General features: G+C 35.6%; 1 protein-coding gene across 1 annotated transcript in view; it reads right to left on the reverse strand.

Moving 5' to 3' along the window:
* Window positions 1-7,165: 7,165 nt before the first annotated feature.
* The window catches only part of RTKN2 (rhotekin 2), a 76,682-nt gene continuing 65,204 nt past the window's right edge, over window positions 7,166-18,643 (reverse strand). Inside the window, exons 11-12 of the mRNA XM_012762746.3 lie at window positions 15,661-15,768; window positions 7,166-14,328 (exon numbers count right to left, since the gene is read on the reverse strand). Of these exons, the coding sequence (XP_012618200.2) occupies window positions 13,793-14,328; window positions 15,661-15,768 (644 nt within the window). The 3' untranslated portion in view covers window positions 7,166-13,792. The remainder of the gene's footprint in view (window positions 14,329-15,660; window positions 15,769-18,643) is intronic.

An 18,643-nucleotide genomic window follows, 5' to 3' on the forward strand; every position in this document is an offset into this window, starting at 1 on the left:
GGCAATAAGTGGTTGGATTCTGGAGATATTTGAACATATATCCAACAAGATTTGCTGATGAACTGGACACATGGTGTTCAGGATACAGGAGAGCCAAAGATGACTTCAAGGTTTTTGACATCAGCAACTGGAAGAATGCGGTCGGTGCTTACTAGATGAAGAAAACTGTGAGAAGATTAGAATTGGGAGAGAATAGTAGAAAGATCATGTTAAGTTTGAAATGACTATAAAATTTCTAAGCATAGCTATTTAACAGGAGCTGGAACATATACATTAAGTCCTCACTTAATGTGGTCTGGAGGTTCTTGGAAACTGCAACTGGAAGTGAAACAACATATAACACAGTTTTATCACAGGCTAATTGATGTAAATAAGAGTTAAGTTCCCTGTGGCATGTTTCTGGTCACAAAAACATCACCAAACTTTTAAATAAGGACCAAAATGCCTCTAATATTGAACATTGTAATAAATGTGAGCTGTGCACGCATTTAAGAAAGATGGGCAAGAACAAGTGAGATGATTACTTGCCTGCTTGTTCCAGTTCAGGGTCCCGGGTGTGCAGAGCCTCTCCCATGTGCGCTCATGCACATACCCGTGCTCGCTCAGACTGCGACCATTTAGACACACCCGTGAACCCGGCCTGCACATCGCTGGGATGTGGGGAGGAAACCAGGGCACCCAAAGAAAACCCACGCAGACATGGGAGAATGTGCAGACTCCACAAATACTGTGGCCCCGGCAAGCGATGATGCTTTTTCTCATCAACGTTATAATTAAATGATACTGAATGAAATGAACAAAATTGAACAAAAGGACATTATTCCAGAATCCGCTGTAACTTCATGTGTGTGTGTATATATACATACACACATGCACACACTTTTAAATGCATAGAAAATTTTCGGAAATACACATTAAAAACTGTCAATAGTGATTACCTCTGGCTAATGGGAATCTTTGAAAAGTGGCACTAGGATGTGAGCGGAAGGAGTAATACATATGTTTTTGTTCACTTAATATAAATGTTACAGAAAGGCATTAAATGTGTGGTATATGTGTATTGCCATGTCCTGTATTACTTTTATGATTAAAAATTAACTTAAAATTCATGTGGCTGATGACATAAATCAAGTTACCACAAATAAAAGTCTTATTAGGAAAGCCCACATTGGACCAGGGGTTTACGATGTCCCTTCTAGCCCTGACACTGATGTCTACGCCTGGGAGTTAACGGCCGAGTCTTACTGTCACTTCCTCCACAGGCTTCTGTGAAACTTGGTGTGTGAACAGCCTAATGCATTCGCCTCATCTTGAAAACAGTACTGGGAGCTCGCAGCGCCTAACTACCTCACAGGAAATCTGAGGTTGGCGAGATAAGGTGTTCAAAAACTTTGAGTTACCACAAAGACAGGTGCTCATGTAGGCAGAATATTACGAGTCCTAGAATATTAAAAGATAGGGTAAAAAGAAGCCGTTTTTGTCTTTTGATCACATAGGAATTTTGATACTCTTGAACTCTTACTCTTCATTTAGTCGGCTGTGGAGTGAGTGTTTCTCCCCAATCTGTATTTTTTTTTTTTTTTTTGAGACAGAGTCTCGCTTTGTTGCCCAGGCTAGAGTGAGTGCCGTGGCGTCAGCCTAGCTCACAGCAACCTCAGACTCCTGGGCTCGAGTGATCCTTCTGCCTCAGCCTCCCGGGTAGCTGGGACTACAGGCATGCGCCACCATGCCCGGCTAATTTTTTTTATATATATATCAGTTGGCCAATTAATTTCTTTCTATTTATAGTAGAGACGGGGTCTCGCTCTTGCTCAGGCTGGTTTTGAACTCCTGACCTTGAGCAATCCGCCCGCCTCGGCCTCCCAAGAGCTAGGATTACAGGCGTGAGCCACAGCGCCCGGCCTCCAATCTGTATTAATTTTAGCATTTTTGCTCATGCCTTCTGTCAAACAAGATTTCCTCAGCCTTTGATTTTTATCAAGATTTACTTGACTTTAGTCTTCAAAGCATTTAATTCAAAGTACACTCTATCAGTGGGTGGATTAGTTGAGTAACTGAAATACCAGTGTTGAATGCCATAGTAGTTTATTGTAATATTTCTCTTCACAGGAGATATACTTGCCAAAGTCATGTACTAATGAACAATGGAGTGACTATCCAAACGGCAGACATCTTTAAAAGAAAGTTACTGGTAAAAGCCAAATGGAAAATAAACAACGGCAGCTCTACAAAATGCTCATTCAGTAACTCTTAAATATTCTTCTAAGGCCATTATTATGTGTCAGGTACTGTATTGGGTGCTTAGGAATACAAGATGACACATGGCTTGTCCTTCATGAAGCTTATATTCTGCCAGAGAAATGTCACATTGTGTTTTAAATTTTGCTTAACTGTTCTAATGACGTATTTGAGACGCTATGTGAAGAGGAATTTGGAGGTTGCTGGCAGTATGAGTTTCTGGAGATTATGTATTTGATTACTATTATATTGAAAAACATAATCACCTTTAGCCCCGCAAATGTTAGAAGAAAACCAGAAAGTCACCACCAATTAGAATAACAAAGGGCAGTCAGTGGAAAAGATTGTAAGTTTCAGGAAAAATGAGTTGTCTCAATATGTAAGAAAACCTTTCTTAGAATTGGAATTACAAGAAATGGGCTGAACTTGCTAAAAACAACCTTTAAAAAATCATGTCAAATAGAGGCTGGATATGCCTGGATATTATGGGTTGAGGAGGGTGGTTTCTGCCTATGAAAAGATGTTGAAGTGAATTACCTTTGAGGTTTCTTTTTAGTCTAAGGATCTTACAATAAGTACTGCAATTATGAAATTATATTTTCTCTAGAGAAAGATTTCTCAACAACCAAATACACCCTAGATGCAAATATTCTATTTATATTTTATAATTATTGAACAATGATCACAAACAAGAGATGAGTAAAGAAAACAAACAGGCTTTGTTAATTACTAAAGAGAAAAGTATAGCTTTTACCAGACATTCTTTTGCCTGAAGCTCAATTAGAATTTTACCATTCACTGGGAAAACATCCGTCAAATTTAATAAGTACGCAAGTAATTGGGTCACTCCGGGGCCCCTGCCACCGTCCCCATCCCCAGCTCTTTCCCGTTGCTTATGCTACCTTGTTCTAACTAATTTGCCACCCAAATTTCTGATTTCAGTACCAACTTCAGATGCCTCTCCTCTCGTCTTATGACAGCTTGACTTGCCACTTCTCGTTTCTGTAATTTATCAAAAATAAGACTTGCACAGCAAAAAGCCCCACCAAAAACAAAACAAAACAAAAAAACACCTCAAATTTTTGATTGGCAGACCCTCGAGGTTGATTTGTACTTAGGCCTTCAGTCAGTCCCAAGCTGATGAACGTTTGGTTGCATGAGTACCTTCAGCTCTCATTCAAAGACTGCTTTTGGCAAAGGCATTGACTCACTTTCAAATTATGGTAAGACATCAAAGGAGCAAGTTCTTGTTTTGGTTCCTTCAGGAAGAGGAACCAGGTTAACCTAACATCTGAATTCATGGCATAGCTACACACGGCCACTGACTCCTCACAATGTCTGGGATTGGGACAGTAATTGCTATGGTAGCTAACATTTACTAAAAACTGTTTTCTTGGAATTTTACAGATAGTTTTAGGTACTACAGTCTTCCATTAAATGCTTGCAATGATGAGCTGATGAAAATCTTATCAACATCGCACAGGGGCCGGGACTTAGCAGAGCTCAGTTGATGGGCTGAAGGCCGGTGAGTGAAGGTGGCAGAGCTGGAACTCAAACTGGGGACAGTTTGTTCTTTCAGCGCTGTGATGGCTACAGACTGGAAAATGTGGCTAAGGAAGGGAGCTGGCCCCTCATGCCTTCTCCTTTCTCCACTGCATGCCTGACTGCCCCTGCCTTGGGGCCTCTCACTCCCACATATTCTTAACCCATAGGCTTTTAGTATCCTGTTTTGTTTTACATTAGGGAAATTTTCTATAATTCACCTGAAGTTTCTACTTAGTACATTCAGATGGCATGAGAAGTTCCAAAAAAACCTTCTTGTCTCTATATCTATGTGGTTAAATTTTGCTAGAGGACAAGTGAGCAATTCACTAGAAATGGGATTGAGAAGAAATCTTGTCTTGATTTGAAGGACCAAACAGGGAGACTTTGCAAGCATGGAGGAAGACAGAACATAGTGAACATGTTCTGTCTTTGCATTCTTCCAATTTTGAAACAGAGGTTGGAGCAATAGCGAAAGTCGCTATCTGCCCCTTCAAAGACATGTGGTTAAGGGAGACATGGTCTCTCTTTGACTTGTGGTCCCAGGAACCGGTCGAGGACTAATTAGTAGGAAATTAAACCTTTGGGAGACTCTAGGCACCAAAGATTTTGGTGGCCTCCTTCCTCCACCCTATATAATTAAAAAACAATATATTACCCACCCATGAAATATAAATCTTACACATGTGCTGTGACAGTAGGATAGTTTCTTTTTTTCTTACTGATAAATCTCTTTCTAGTGTGTGTTTGTTTTGTTGGACTGAGCATTGCTTACTATGTAATCCAGTCAAATGTAAGGTTCTAGAAGGCCAATTAACTGAAACAAGGAAAAAGCAGAGTTTGTTTAAAGCTCAAAAGCTTCTAAATTGAATGGCTAACAGTACTTCATTAAGACTAATCAAGTGACACATTAGACCAGCGGTTTTCAAACTGTTCTGGGAAATGCTAAGGTCCTACAGAGAAGCTCCGTACAGAGTGCTGGGCAGGGGCGAGGGAGGAAGCCCGATGGGGGGGACCAAGTGGACCTGCCCCTTTCCCACTCTACAGTATTTCCACTTGGATCTGTCTTATGCATTAAAGGCCTGCATAAGATTTTATTTGGAAACACGGTTCTGCTACTAAAACAAAAGTATAGTATCTTACAAGGGATATTTTAGTGCTGGTTACCTGCCAGGAAAACATTTGCTTTTTCCTGACATGAACTAAACCCCGTGAATCAATTCGGCTAATTCAGTCTCCGTAAGGATGGGGACTAGTCTTCATCCTCCATCTTCAGATGCCCAGGCAGCTAGCAGAGTCCTGCATACGACGGGGACCAGCGAAGTGTTGGCAGAGAGTATTTCCCCCCCCCAAAATATTTTAGTGATGGTACAGGTTACTGGTTGCTTCCCAGGAAGTTTGTGTCGGAGAAATCAAACAACAGACTATTTTCACTTGTATTGATAAGACTTGCGGTACATTTAGTCCCATAGTTTCTTGGTTCTGCACTCTAAGCATTTTATTTCAGTCATTGATTTGGGTTGTAATCATTATACAGTGGAATTGTATCTCCAAAGTTTTACTGAACTTACTTTCTTGGACTGCTCAGCCATGTGACACAACAAAGCAGCTGGACCACACCAGGCACACGACACACCCTAATTTCCCAGAGAAACTCTGAGGGGCTGATTCAGAGAAGATGGCAGCATTGTTCTCATATATTGACTTATTTAAGAAACAATTTTGATAAAATGTAACCAAAATGTTAAAAACAACAACAACAACAAAAACCCATTTATTGGGTGTCAAGCAGGTGGGAGGGGAGAGGAGGGGATGGGTATATACATACATAATGAGTGCGATGCACACCATCTGGGGGATGGACACGCTTGAAGCTCTGACTTGAGGGGGGAGGGGACGCAAAGGCAATATATGTAACCTTCACAACATTTGTACCCCCATAATAGGATGAAATGAAATAAAATAAAAAAGAAACAATTTGGGCATCACAAATTACAAAAAAAAAAAAAAAAAAGCGTTACATTTCCATCCAAGGGAAGCAGGAATCCTGGACTGTTTTCCAAGCCCTTGGACGCTGGTAAATGAGGTTTGCCCCAGGCCCCCGAAATTTCCTCCCTTCAATCTGTTCACCCCTCTGTCACCCTTCACAACCCTTCGGGCCTCTCCTTCCCTCTTGTGTACTAAAAAGAGAATTTGATAAACTCAGCCATGCTGGCTCAGGTGGATGGAATTGAATGTGTCACCCTCCCCTTGCAAGAAGGCTTGCAGGTAAGAAAAATCGAGTCAATAGTGTCACATTAGTGGCCCGGATATATATATGTGAGAAGATTTTAAGAAATTGAAAAATAAAGCCAAGGGAGGTCTGATCCTCTCAGCATCTTTATATATCTTTAAAGCATGTCTAAAAAATGGCCCCTGCCCTTTGTGAACTTAATATATAGTGGTGGCATTTGCAGGCTGCTTTTTTTCTTCTAGACAATTCAGTAATGAGGATGCTCCCCAACACTATTTGTAGCAAATCAGCCAAAGATGTGATCGGGATATACTAAAGCCCATCTGGCAAATTTCTTCAGCCTACCAGATAAAAGGCAAACTTCCGCCTGACATTCCAGACCTTCCAAGATCTGACCCCACCTGCCTCATTCACCTTATTTCTCACTAATTCCTAACCATATGCAACTAAACCATTTCAAGTTCATGGGTATATGCTATATTTTCACATTTTTTCTTACCTATTGCTGTGGAAATAAATTACCCCAAACTTAGTGGTTAAAACAATAAGCATTTATTATCCTATTATCAGTTACTGTGGGTTAAGAATTTAGGAACAGCTTAGCTGAGTGGTTCCAGCTTGACATTTTTCAGGTTACAGTCATGCCTAGACTTGAGGATCTGTCTCCCACGTGTCTCACTAGCAAGTTGGAGCTGGTATTGGGGTGAGGACTCAGTTTCTCTCCACATGGGTTTCTCCCAGGACTGTTTGAGTGTAACTGCTGGATTTCCCAAAGTCAGTGATCCAAGAGAGACAGCTGGGTGTGAGCTGTCTTTTTGACCCAGCCTCATGTGTCACATGGTATCACTTCCACCATATTCCGTGTGTTAGAAGTGAATCACTAAATCCAGCCCATGTTTAAGGGGAAGAGAATTCGGCTCCATCTCTGAAGTGAAGAATCTCTAAGAATTTGTGAACACATTTTAACCCACCATAATGCTCCTGCCCCTTTGCTCATTCTGTTCCTTCTGCTGAAAATACTCTCTTCCCTGTCAGTGTACTACAATCTTACATGCCTTTCAAGACCCAGTTCAACTGTCACTTCCTCCAAAAAGCCTTTCCAAATGCCTCCTAAGAACTTTCTTTTCTTTGTATTCCCATTATATTTTCTACTTTTTTTTTTTTTTTTTTTTTTTACTGCATTTATTGCTTTTCAACTTAGGTGATACGAACACACATATTCCAAGCCAGGGTTTATCAGCTTTGGCACTACTGATGTTTCGGGCTGGATTCGTTGGTGTGGGGAAGCTGTCCAGTGTACAAGATGTTCAGCAGCATCCCTGGTCTCTTCCAACTGGATGGGAGCAGCACCTTCCACCAGCAGTGTGATGATCAAAAATGTCTCCGGATGTTGTCGAATGTTCCGTGGTGGGCAAACATGATCCCTGGTTGAGATCCACAGTTCTAAGCAATTAAGGTCTGTGATTCATTTTGTATCCCCAAGTCACTACTCTAAAAGACTATTCTAACATGCTAGAAGAACAGACTTTATCCTTTCCATCTTCATGTTGCTAAGGACACCTGAGTTGTCCTGTCCAACCTTTCCTTCTTTTTTTCTTTTCGGCTTAAACTAGCTTGTTGCCTTCTATGTAAAGAAATGTAATTAACAAAGACCAACTCATCCTTCAAGGCCTGCATCAAATACCACGTCTTCCAGTTTTCCCCAGATGTCTCGGAAAAAATTTATCTTTTCCTCCCCTTTATGTTTGTTTTTTTTTAAGACTGAGTCTCACTCTGTTGACCGGGCTAGAGTGCCATGGTGTCAGCCTAGCTCACAGCAACCTCAAACTCCTGGGCTCACGCAATCCTCCTGCTTCAGCCTCCCGAGTAGCTGGGACTACAGGCGTGCACCATTATGCCCGGCTAATTTTATATATGTATATATACACTTTTAGTTGTCCAGCTAATTTCTTTCTATTTTTTTTAGTAGAGACGGAGTCTCACTCTTGCTCAGGCTGGTCTTGAACTCCTAATCTCAAATGATCCACCCACCTCAGCCTCCCAGACTGCTAGGATTACAGGTGTGAGCCATGACGCCTGGCCCCCATTATGTTTTGATTAGCGCTTTCCACAGACTGGTAGTACAGTCAGGTTTCCATATACCCAAATGCTCCCTCAACCCAGGACCAGGTGTCATGCCCAGAACAGAATAGGCTGGATCTAATTGCGAATGAAATGGATTTTCATTTGGGGCTGTAATGCAAATGTATATGCAAAGTGACCACATTACCAGGGAAAAAGAGTTTGGAGGCCAGTCTGGCAAAACTTGCTCTTGATGCTTTTTTGCTATTTCACGTTTGTTAGAGGCTGTTGGCACACTGAGGAGGATGAGAGGGCTCAGTCTGGATGATGACTGATCAGGTTCAAATCCCATCTTTACCACTTACTGTGAGGCCTTGGGAAAGTTACTTAATTATTCTGTGCCTCCAACTCAATGGTTCTTGCCCTATGAATATGATGGGATATCACACCCAGGATTATATTACATGCAAAAGGATTTTCCAGATGTAATTAAGGTTATTAATCAGTTGATTTTGAATTAGTCAAAAGAAAAATTATCCTGGTGGACATCCCTCATCCAATCACTTTTAAAGCCCTTTTAAAAGCAAAGCATTTTCTCTAACTGGTAGCAGATGAAAAAGTCAGGAGATGTGAAGCACAAGCAGGATTTGATATACTGTTGCTGGCCTTGAAGATTGAAGGGGCCACATGCAAGGACTGGAGAGTGGTCTCTAAGAGCTCAGAGTGACCCTAGTCAACAGCTAGTCCTACAATCATATGAACTGGGCACTAAGTGCCTAGTAGGTGTGACAGGTTGGAGCAGGGTTGTAAAAGTTTCCGTAAACTGTGGAAAGTGGTTTGGACTTTTACTCCGCTACTATTGGCAGCACATTAAAATCCTTTAAAACTAATTGAAAATACCTGGAATGAAAAATCTACTGTAGTATATGTATGAATATGTATGTATATAATATCTACAGTTTTATATTTTATATATATAAAATGTTTTAATATATGAGGTAAGTGGATAATTCATTTTAATACTTTTTCTCCCCTTTAATATAAAATTGTGAAATTGTTACAACTAAGTTAAAATGTTTATTAAGTTCAACAAAAAAAGCATTTACTTACAAAACAATTTTTTTTTCTTTTGAGTAGACAAAAATATTTTGATACAATACAGAAAACTATCCATCTTCAACAAAATTTTGATATCTTCAAACATGCTTATGACATAGGATAATTATGTATACACAAGATCTTTTCAATTAACCTCTCCTTTAGTAGTTACATTAAGAGATTACTATATCTCTCAAAAGCAAACTGCTGCAATTTAAAATACAATTTTCAGTAAGATCTGGAATGATTTTTCCTATAGGTACTTTGTTTGTGTAAGCACATTGATTAGCAGGCCTTTCTCTTTAGAGAAAGAGAAGTTATTTTTTAAAAAATTAAATATTTCTGCTCATACTACAGATTTAGAAATAAATGTTGAAATAATATAATTGAGCCAGGATTGCTCATTTCTCTCCCCCTTCCCTGAGGTGCTCCATGGGAATAAATTAAGTACTGAGGGAGGTGCATTAAAATCAGGGAGTCTCCCTGTGGTTAACAGCAACTGAATATCCTGGGTACCTAATTTATTATTAGATTGACTTACACTCTGGGAAAATTCTGGACCACTAAACTAAAAGTAAGATTACATCAATGGATTTTTAAAAGAGTATGCTTTAAGAAAGATTACATGCAAACATTTTAATAAACATTAATTATACCAAGGCTATCAGAATGTTAGTCTTATAATAATTAGCACCAGCTACTAGGTATGTCTTTCTCTGATTAAATTAATTCTACCACACTGTCTACTTCTCTTGATTTAGCTCAGAGGGGGGACCATAAGGAAAAATGTTTGAAAATATCTTCATGAATCAGTTCTTTTATGTATAGAAGTTTTAATCACATGACTTAGGCTTCCTTACCAAATACCTTTGTTACTTAAAAAAATATATATGTCCATGATATACTTTATTTTAACCCAGAAAGTTTGATCTACATTAATTAAAAAATAAAAATTACAATGCCAATTATACAACTATGTCAGAAAACAACACACCCTAATGTATTTCCAAAGGAAAATTTGTCTTTTAACAACTCAAAAGGTCACATCCTTCCCAGTGTTAACTAAGAACATGCATGATCTAAAATAGTTTTCATATGACTGTTATTAGCAATGGAGCAGTCATATATAAACATGTAAACATTTAAAGATAATAGTGCCTTTGAAATGTTGCAAAATGTCAACTCTATATATTACAGTTTAAGACTAACAGAACAGTGAAGGTAACTACTAGAATATAAATGGTTATCAGTTAAAATTTAGTTACTGCTCAATAATTCATTCTAAAAAGACAATGAGTTTTGATAAATTTGGACTACAGGAACAGGTATTTTTCCTGAAAAAGTATTTCTCTTCTTGGTCATGGTGCACCACTCTATCCCTAGCTAGTATGGTTGTACCTCATTCATTGTAACAGGTGATTATATTCAAATGGCATTTAACATAAACTGCACCAAACTGCCCTATAATTTCATTTTGGACTGAATTAATTAACTTCTCAGTAGGTGGCTAAGGTGCAGAACATAAGCCTAAAGAAATATTTGACTGCTTAACCTACCTTACATGAGTTGTCTCTAATTCAAGACAGCTTCCATTTTTAATAAGTAGTACCAGGTAAAATGCATTTATTAGGATCCTAAAGGGTAAAGATAAGGCATTTATAATAAATGGATTTAGTTTTCCACATATACTCACATCCATTTAAAAGAAGTCAGGGAGCACTGCAGATAGTTAAGGAGAATTTAACAAAACTCAGCAAGAGTTGGCAGGCCCAATATTTTTGAAAGACTATTTACCTTAGGAGGTGTACATTTATAATTTAAAAAAAAAGCCTCCTTTGTCCTTGTAAGATATGAAAATAAAAAAAAACACATCACTTTGTGGCAATTAAAAGTAATACTATCTTAATGCTATTGTAAGTAATTTATATCCCAGAGCTTGAAATATAAATGTAATTGTCTAAGTCTCTAAGACATTATTTCAGATCATCAGAATTATCATATCATAAAATATCTATTCCATTACGTTTCTCCAATTATAATATTATCAAGATCTGACAGCTCTTTGTTTCAAATTTATAGTCTGCATATATCAAGAAACAAAAGGACAAACAAGGAATGTAAAAGCCAGCTCATAAAAAGTAGAAACATTTTTCATATTACATAGCATATCTGTCATACATTTCTGATTTAGGAAATGTGAAAACAAATACTTCTTCTGATGAACTCCTTGATATAGTGTTAAACTTAGTATTTTTAGATTTTTTTTTAATTGTGAAGGAAAGAAGGAGAAAGAGGGAGAGAGGCAAAGGAGGAAGGGGAAGATAGGAAAGAAAGGAAAGGAAGGAAGGAAAAAGAAAGAAAGAAAAATCAATTTTATAATATAACTGTCATTTGGGGCAGGGGTGAATTAGCATTTCATGAGCACAACGGTCAAAAAAAGCACAGCTGAAGACTCTAGGCTGATTTCAAAGGCTTTGTAACATACAGTAAAATGGGCCCCCAGAAACAGACTAAATAATTTGGCGGAGGAGTGGTCCTTGGTCAGACTTCACCTAAATTGTTCTAGGAAGAAGGGCTTTACGCCTCTGAGGGGACAACTGCTAGGTAATTTCTGTCTGAATAAATTCTTTTTCCTGTACAACTTAAATTCTTCCTGCTATAATTTGCATGAGGAGAAATGACAAGAATATATTAATAATTTGGAAGTTTTAATACTGGTTTGTAATAAAGGAAGGCACCAACTAGGAAAAAAAAGAATGCTTAGATGCCAGTTTCAGAAACAGTTTTGCCTGCAGCATCTTCTAGCTCAATAATTTAGTGGCAATGACAGTCACAAACACTGTCAAAAACAGCAGTGAGATTTGAAAAAATAAAAATTCAAATGATAATATCCTTTAGATTTTTAATATGTCATTTACTGAAATGGCAATTACAACAGAAATTTATGAGAGCCTTTTAGTTAGAAAAAATAAATTAATCTACCTTTTCAGGCTTTCATACATGTGGTTATCTCTAAATTCCATCAGGCAACCATATAGCGTTTTCTTTTCACCAAATACTATGTCTGTCCTAGTGTTGCCAGTCACAAGAGATCTTTTGTGTCATTATTCCCTCAAGTTCCAATTCTTACTAGGAGTCCTGGGCAAACACAAAAGTGACCTGGCAGTTACATCATTCTCTATAAATGAAAAAGACTCTGCTATCTAAAAATAATGAAAGACTCCATTTAAATTAATGTTTTTTTGGGTCAAGTGTTCATTTTATTTTGTAATAATGCAGTTCTGATCCAAATAGAGTTCTTACTAGCTTTAAAAAGATCTCTAGAGATTATATACAGGGCAGTAATTTAATTCTTATATTTTTATTTCTTGCAATGACATTTAGGGTTCAGTGTGATTTGAGATTTTTAGTGCTATTGCTGACACCTTATGGAAACTGTTGTATTTGGAAATACTGATCAGATTTTTAAAACCATTCGGCTCCTGTTTACAAGTATTATTGTAAAAAATGGATTTTTTGTTCCTTTAAGGTATTCTTCCCTTGCTATTTATTCCTCACTTGATTTTATAATCCTGTTTGGGTCACTATGATTAGTTGCTATGGAAATTACCTCCTATGGAAATGATTCCAATGTCATTATTGTAAGAATGACTTTTAATGAATAATATCAATAGCAGACATCAATCCTTACTAGCAAAAGGAAATCTAATTAAAATTTTGAAAAAAAGGATTAATTCTGAAAATTATTACCATGGCCAACTTTTCTGATATTTTTGAATCTCCCATCTGCTTTTTAAATAAGTATTAAATGAATTTTAAAGTGTTAATCAGCTACTCACTTCCTCAAATTCCAAAGTCACAATGGAAATTAGCACCACACACAGAAAATTGGATGTAAAGAACATTTCATCTACCATTTCTCTAATCTAATAAAAGTTATGCTTCATTTATGAGAGTTAATGTCAACAGGATTTCAGGGCTCATCAAGGAAACAACTTTGAATAGCACATTACAAATTCCCTTTAAAGATGAAGAATTTAATATTCCAAAATTTATCCCAGGAATTTAAAAGGTCAGGCCTATAAACTAGTGAGTTAAACAATAGAGGAGAGCCAGTGAACCATTAGATGAGAATTCCAGAATGCTAAGTAAAAAATTTTCTTGGGTGGATTCTATAATTTGTGGTTTGAATAAAACCTTTGAAACATTCCATTAGTATTAAAATTCTTACAATGAGAATATGGCTCATATTTAACACATTTTAAATTACTAGACAGTCTCTCCCCAACAGAAATTTTAATGCTTTCTTCCGCCTAGTGCTTATTCACTGCCTGGTACTAATTTAGGAATAAATTAACCCTTCCAACAATTAGGATATTGTCTATCAACTGCCTCTTGCACTCTGCTGGGGAAATCAGTTATATTCTGAAGATCAGAAGTAAACGAGAAATCCATTTCTTCATTACAAGATGTTTTTCTATATCTAACAGCTTACTAATTATTGATGTAAATCACTATCATAATTACCTATTATAATTATATATTACTATATTTATAATACCCCAGAATTAAGCCTCATATCTATAGATTTTGTTAAATGTTTTATACATTAAGGATTTTCTATACTTGTGCCTGCAACCACGATCGAGGGTCCAAAATGTCTTTGATGGATTTCTGCCTTGGAGCTGGCACTGGCTTGGCTTCAAAATTGGTTTTAGTGTCTGCGCGCTCACCATCACTTAAACTATTTTTCCTGGCAGAAAGCAGTTTTCGAGGAGCAGCCATTGGTTTCTGTAAGTGATGCATTAGGGTTGATAGTTTGGTTTCCAAAGTCAAGGTCTGAGGTACACTTGTTTTTCCCCAGTTGTCCTTAACAAATTGATCTGCATTGCTCTGTGTTTTTAAGCTGAATGGAGGTTTGTCAGAAGGGGGCAGGGGCGCTCGTCTCTTTTTCCCTTTCCCATCATGTAACTGCTCGCCTGCAGGAGACAAAACCTTTTTCTGGATGACCATTTGATGATTACCATCAAAGAGTGTGGCCCAAGGAGGTGGTAAGGATCCTTCATGCTGACCAATAAGAAACTGTCCATTTGTCTCCTCAATTTTTTTTTGTATTATATCAGTTAAACTTTCAAGTTTCATTGGTGAATCAATGCCTGAAATAATTTTAAAAATATATGAAAAAATTAAAAAGCAATAATATGTACTTTATGTGAATAAGTTATTATTTTCCAAATGAGTATGTTATATATAATGGTCATCAAAAACTTAGATTAGGATAAGCAATAAGCAATAAAGTATGTACTTGTAAAAATAATTATACCAAGAGAACCAAAAAAAAAAAGGAGATCATGTACTGCACTATATACATATTATATATATATGCACATATATACCTAAAAAACATAGTGTATATAAAATATATAGCATATATATATACACACACATAAATATATTCCTAAATAAATTAGTAAAATCCAGCTTTGAAAGAATTAGAGTTATATGAGTATTTTTAAAAATTATATAGATTAATTATTTATTAGATAAGTTTTCTTGGATTTAAAACCTTATTCGGACTTCTAGGTAAGAGTGGGTTCCCTTTATACAAAAGCTTAATGTATAAAATGGGATGACCGTAACTGGATCACAGTTTTCTTTCCTGTAGACCAGCAGAGTCTCTGTTAAAAGGGAAAAAAAAAGCCCAAACCAAAAATCCAGGGAAATAAGAGTAAACCCCTCATACCACTTTGATGATAAGGGTTTAGGTAAAATTTTCCCTGGGAAAAATAAGAGAACAGATATAAATGTCTATTAAATAAATTATTGGTATTTTCAGCTGTGTAAATCCAAATGTACCATTTTTAATCTTATATTTTCAAGTACAGGTATGTGCAGGTACAATAGTGGCAAATTAGACTAGAATTTAGGCCTGGAATACACTTTTCCCAATACTATTCACTGAGGCCATTCCATAAAATAAACAAACACCCCTCAAAGTGTGGGAAAATGGAATATTAATGAGTCTAGAAACTTTAAATTTTCCGAAGTATTAAACTTAATTTTTTTGGCCATAGATGAAAGCTTCCATTCATTAATATTCATTTATCAACACTACTTAAAAACAAATTTAATAAAATATAGAAAAAATTACTGAACATGATTACATTGTAGAATCTTCAAGTTTATATTTTCAGAATTTTCATCAGCTATCAGGTAATATTTATTTTCACTGTTCCTTTATTCATTTTAAGCCTTAAAATTTTGTTTGATCTTAAGCATTCAAACTATGAAAAAATGTATATTCATTAATTTTGTATTAATTCATCTATTAAACATGAGTTCCTCAGTCTATAATCATAGTCTCTTTTTATTCATTTTGATTGTGTTCTGAAAATTTTAGCATTTTAATGTCAATAGAATAAGCTGCTCGAGTATGGACAATGTTGTTTTTGTTATCCTGCAGCTTAGAAAAGACAAACCCCACTTACTCATATCATGGTAGACTGAGGTCGCCTCTTTTGTCAAGAACAAAGGTGGTTTCCGTGGTGACATAATCTCAATTTTCATAAGTTCTTCACAACAGTGCTTCCATTGGCCTAAGAAAGGCAGAAAAAAAGCAGGCTAGTTTAAAACATAAATGTGAAGATATATATTTCATTTTGAATAGATATCAACATGTTTTGCTTTGAAAAATAAAAGTGAATTTATAAAGCATTATTTTAAGGGACCTTACACAAAAACCTAGTACTACCCATAATTTCAAAGTCTAATTCTGGGCATGAAAGTAATCTCTTTAAAAAACAGAGTTCTACACACAGATTTCCTAAGATCTCCAGGATAGTAAATACTTTACTATTGCACTAAATGGTCAATAACTACTTTAAAATTTCTATTCATGGCAAAAGTTTGTACAAGTTCTTTTCTTTTAAATGATAAATGAAAACATCAAGTAAATTAAGATAGTTGAAAGGTTAAAAATTAACTGAACTATAACTACCTAGAAGGAAAAAAATCTAAGAAGCAGTGGTTCTCAAAAATGGCTTTAACTTTGAAAATTTTACTTAAGAAATAATAATTGTTTATTTAACAACTGTCTCTTTAAGATGATCATGCTTTTCAAAATCATCTAACTGTTGTAGAGAAACATATTTTCATTTAAATAAAATGTATATAAAAACCCTATTACTACATTCACTCAATAAAATTCTGAGCCTAATCTGTTTTAGGAAAGACATTTTAAATAAAACCATTAGGAATTTGGAATAAGAAAAAAATATTCTTAATAAATTATTTCAACTATTATTATAAGTTAAAATTTAAAAGTGGGGATATTATTAACTTTTCTTTTAATTATGTTTCACACTATTTTAATCTTAAAACAAAATTTTCAGAATTATTTCTCCTGAGCAGCTATCAAAAAATTTAACCTTTCCATATTTATTGCATACCTGCATGCTAGATAAAAACTGTGTTTGACACTATGTATACATAAATTTATAAAAGGAATTTATTGAGGTTCACCATTCTTACAGCCTGTCTTACAGTAGCAGAAAAGTAAATGTAATACATTCATGTGCCTTTTTAGATTGATTTATGATCTACATTTCTCTTCCTTTTATTACTATTATGTTCTCAATATCCATATTCAATATTCAACTTGGTTATTTTCCATAGCTTAAAAATTAAAGATATTTCATGTTTAGTCAAATTATTTATTCATTTTTATTATTTTTAGTCAAATATATTGTTATGATAATATAGTACCTATGCATAAATTTTAAATCTATTACCTTAAATAGTTAAGAAACATAAAAAAGCCTTTTGGTATGTTTTGTTATGGTGCTAAGTACAGAATATGGTAAAAATTTCAAAATAACCTACACAGCAACTCACAAAGGGAATAAATTCCTGAGTAGGCTTCAATGGTTGCTCTCCAGAATTTAAATCTAGTAGGATCTGAGATCTGATAACTTATTCCTCCCTCCACTTCCTCTTTTAGATAAATATATAAAAGCCAGTTTTTTCTTCTTGGGGGCAGGAAAAAAAGCCCTTATCTAATGGAAAAATAATGAAACACTTTAAACTGGCAAACATTTCTGTCACAGTTTTAGACAAATTTATTATAAAGTACAATGTTTTCTCTATATTGACAGATGAAAGTATTTCATTGTTAAACCAGTAGAATACTAATCATAATGAAAATTGGAATATAATGCCACATTATTCCACGTGTTACTAAAGTCAGAGGTACAAATGTGGTATGTTCACTGGTCAAGACTATACAACTGCAACATTTATTTTGCTGGTAAATAAAATCTGTATGCATAGTTATACAAGATAGCCAATATGCTAACATGAAAACAAAGGGCCAATATGAAATATTAAATGGATATGTTTTACTCATATAACAATCTATATATTGAAGATGTTTCCCACAATACTATTTATTGTTATAATGTTCCCAGTCAAAATTATTATGCTAAGCTGCTAATGTAACTCAATAGTTATATTATTAAATATTTGAAAAAACTTAATGTTCCAAGTCTATTTTAACTTTTTATATCCTCAAACCACCGTTCTAGCTCTAGCCCTATTGACCATCATGAACAAGTGTCATTCTTTTATGTGTTTGTTACCTCTCAAGTATCAAGAATAGCTATTACATCCTCCTTGTTCCTCAATCTTCCCCCCCCTCCCCCGCCACTGGCTATTCTTCCCCAGGCTAAACAGACCTACTTCCATCAATGTTTTCTCATTAATTCTCTCACCCTCCTGGTTTTCTACTCTTAAGTGGGACCAAAGAATTGAAATTTGCTACAGATATTAAATTATTCTCACTTTATTCTGTCCTGGATGTCTATCCTCTACTTTGTTATATACACCATACTTCAATCAACATGACAAGAGGCCACACCTGTCACTAGAAAAGTAAAAATTTTAATGTACAAGTCAAGTTTTAGGATAATATATAAACACTTCCATCTTTGCTTCACATCTCCATACTGAAGTATAGATGTAATAGAATTTGTACTTTAAAAATTACATAGGCTGGCAGTGTTTATGCAAAAAAAAAAAAAAAAAGCATTAAATACCAAAGAAGTAAGCAGACCTGAGAACCAAGTTGTTATCACTTTCTTATTATTTTGACAGTACAAAAATGTCATGAGATTCTTATCCCTCCAGCTCCCCACTTTAGCATGATAAATTATTTCACATAATCTAGATAATGAAAACATGAGCTTATCATCTAATAGTAGCTGATATGCGGACTACTATATTCTGGCATTACACCCTTCATTTATCCCACCCTCCTGCTTTTACACAAATACAGTTTATAAAATACTAGAATCATTTCTAAAAATAACATAGTCTTTTGTAAGACAGACTCTCTAAATCAGAATATTTAGGAAAGCAGTTAAAATTTTATCTATGATCAACAAAATAAAGGAAGTTTCTGTCTTTTAGATTACT

This window comes from Microcebus murinus, chromosome 14 (assembly GCF_040939455.1).
Source record: "Microcebus murinus isolate Inina chromosome 14, M.murinus_Inina_mat1.0, whole genome shotgun sequence".
NCBI lineage: Eukaryota > Metazoa > Chordata > Mammalia > Primates > Cheirogaleidae > Microcebus > Microcebus murinus.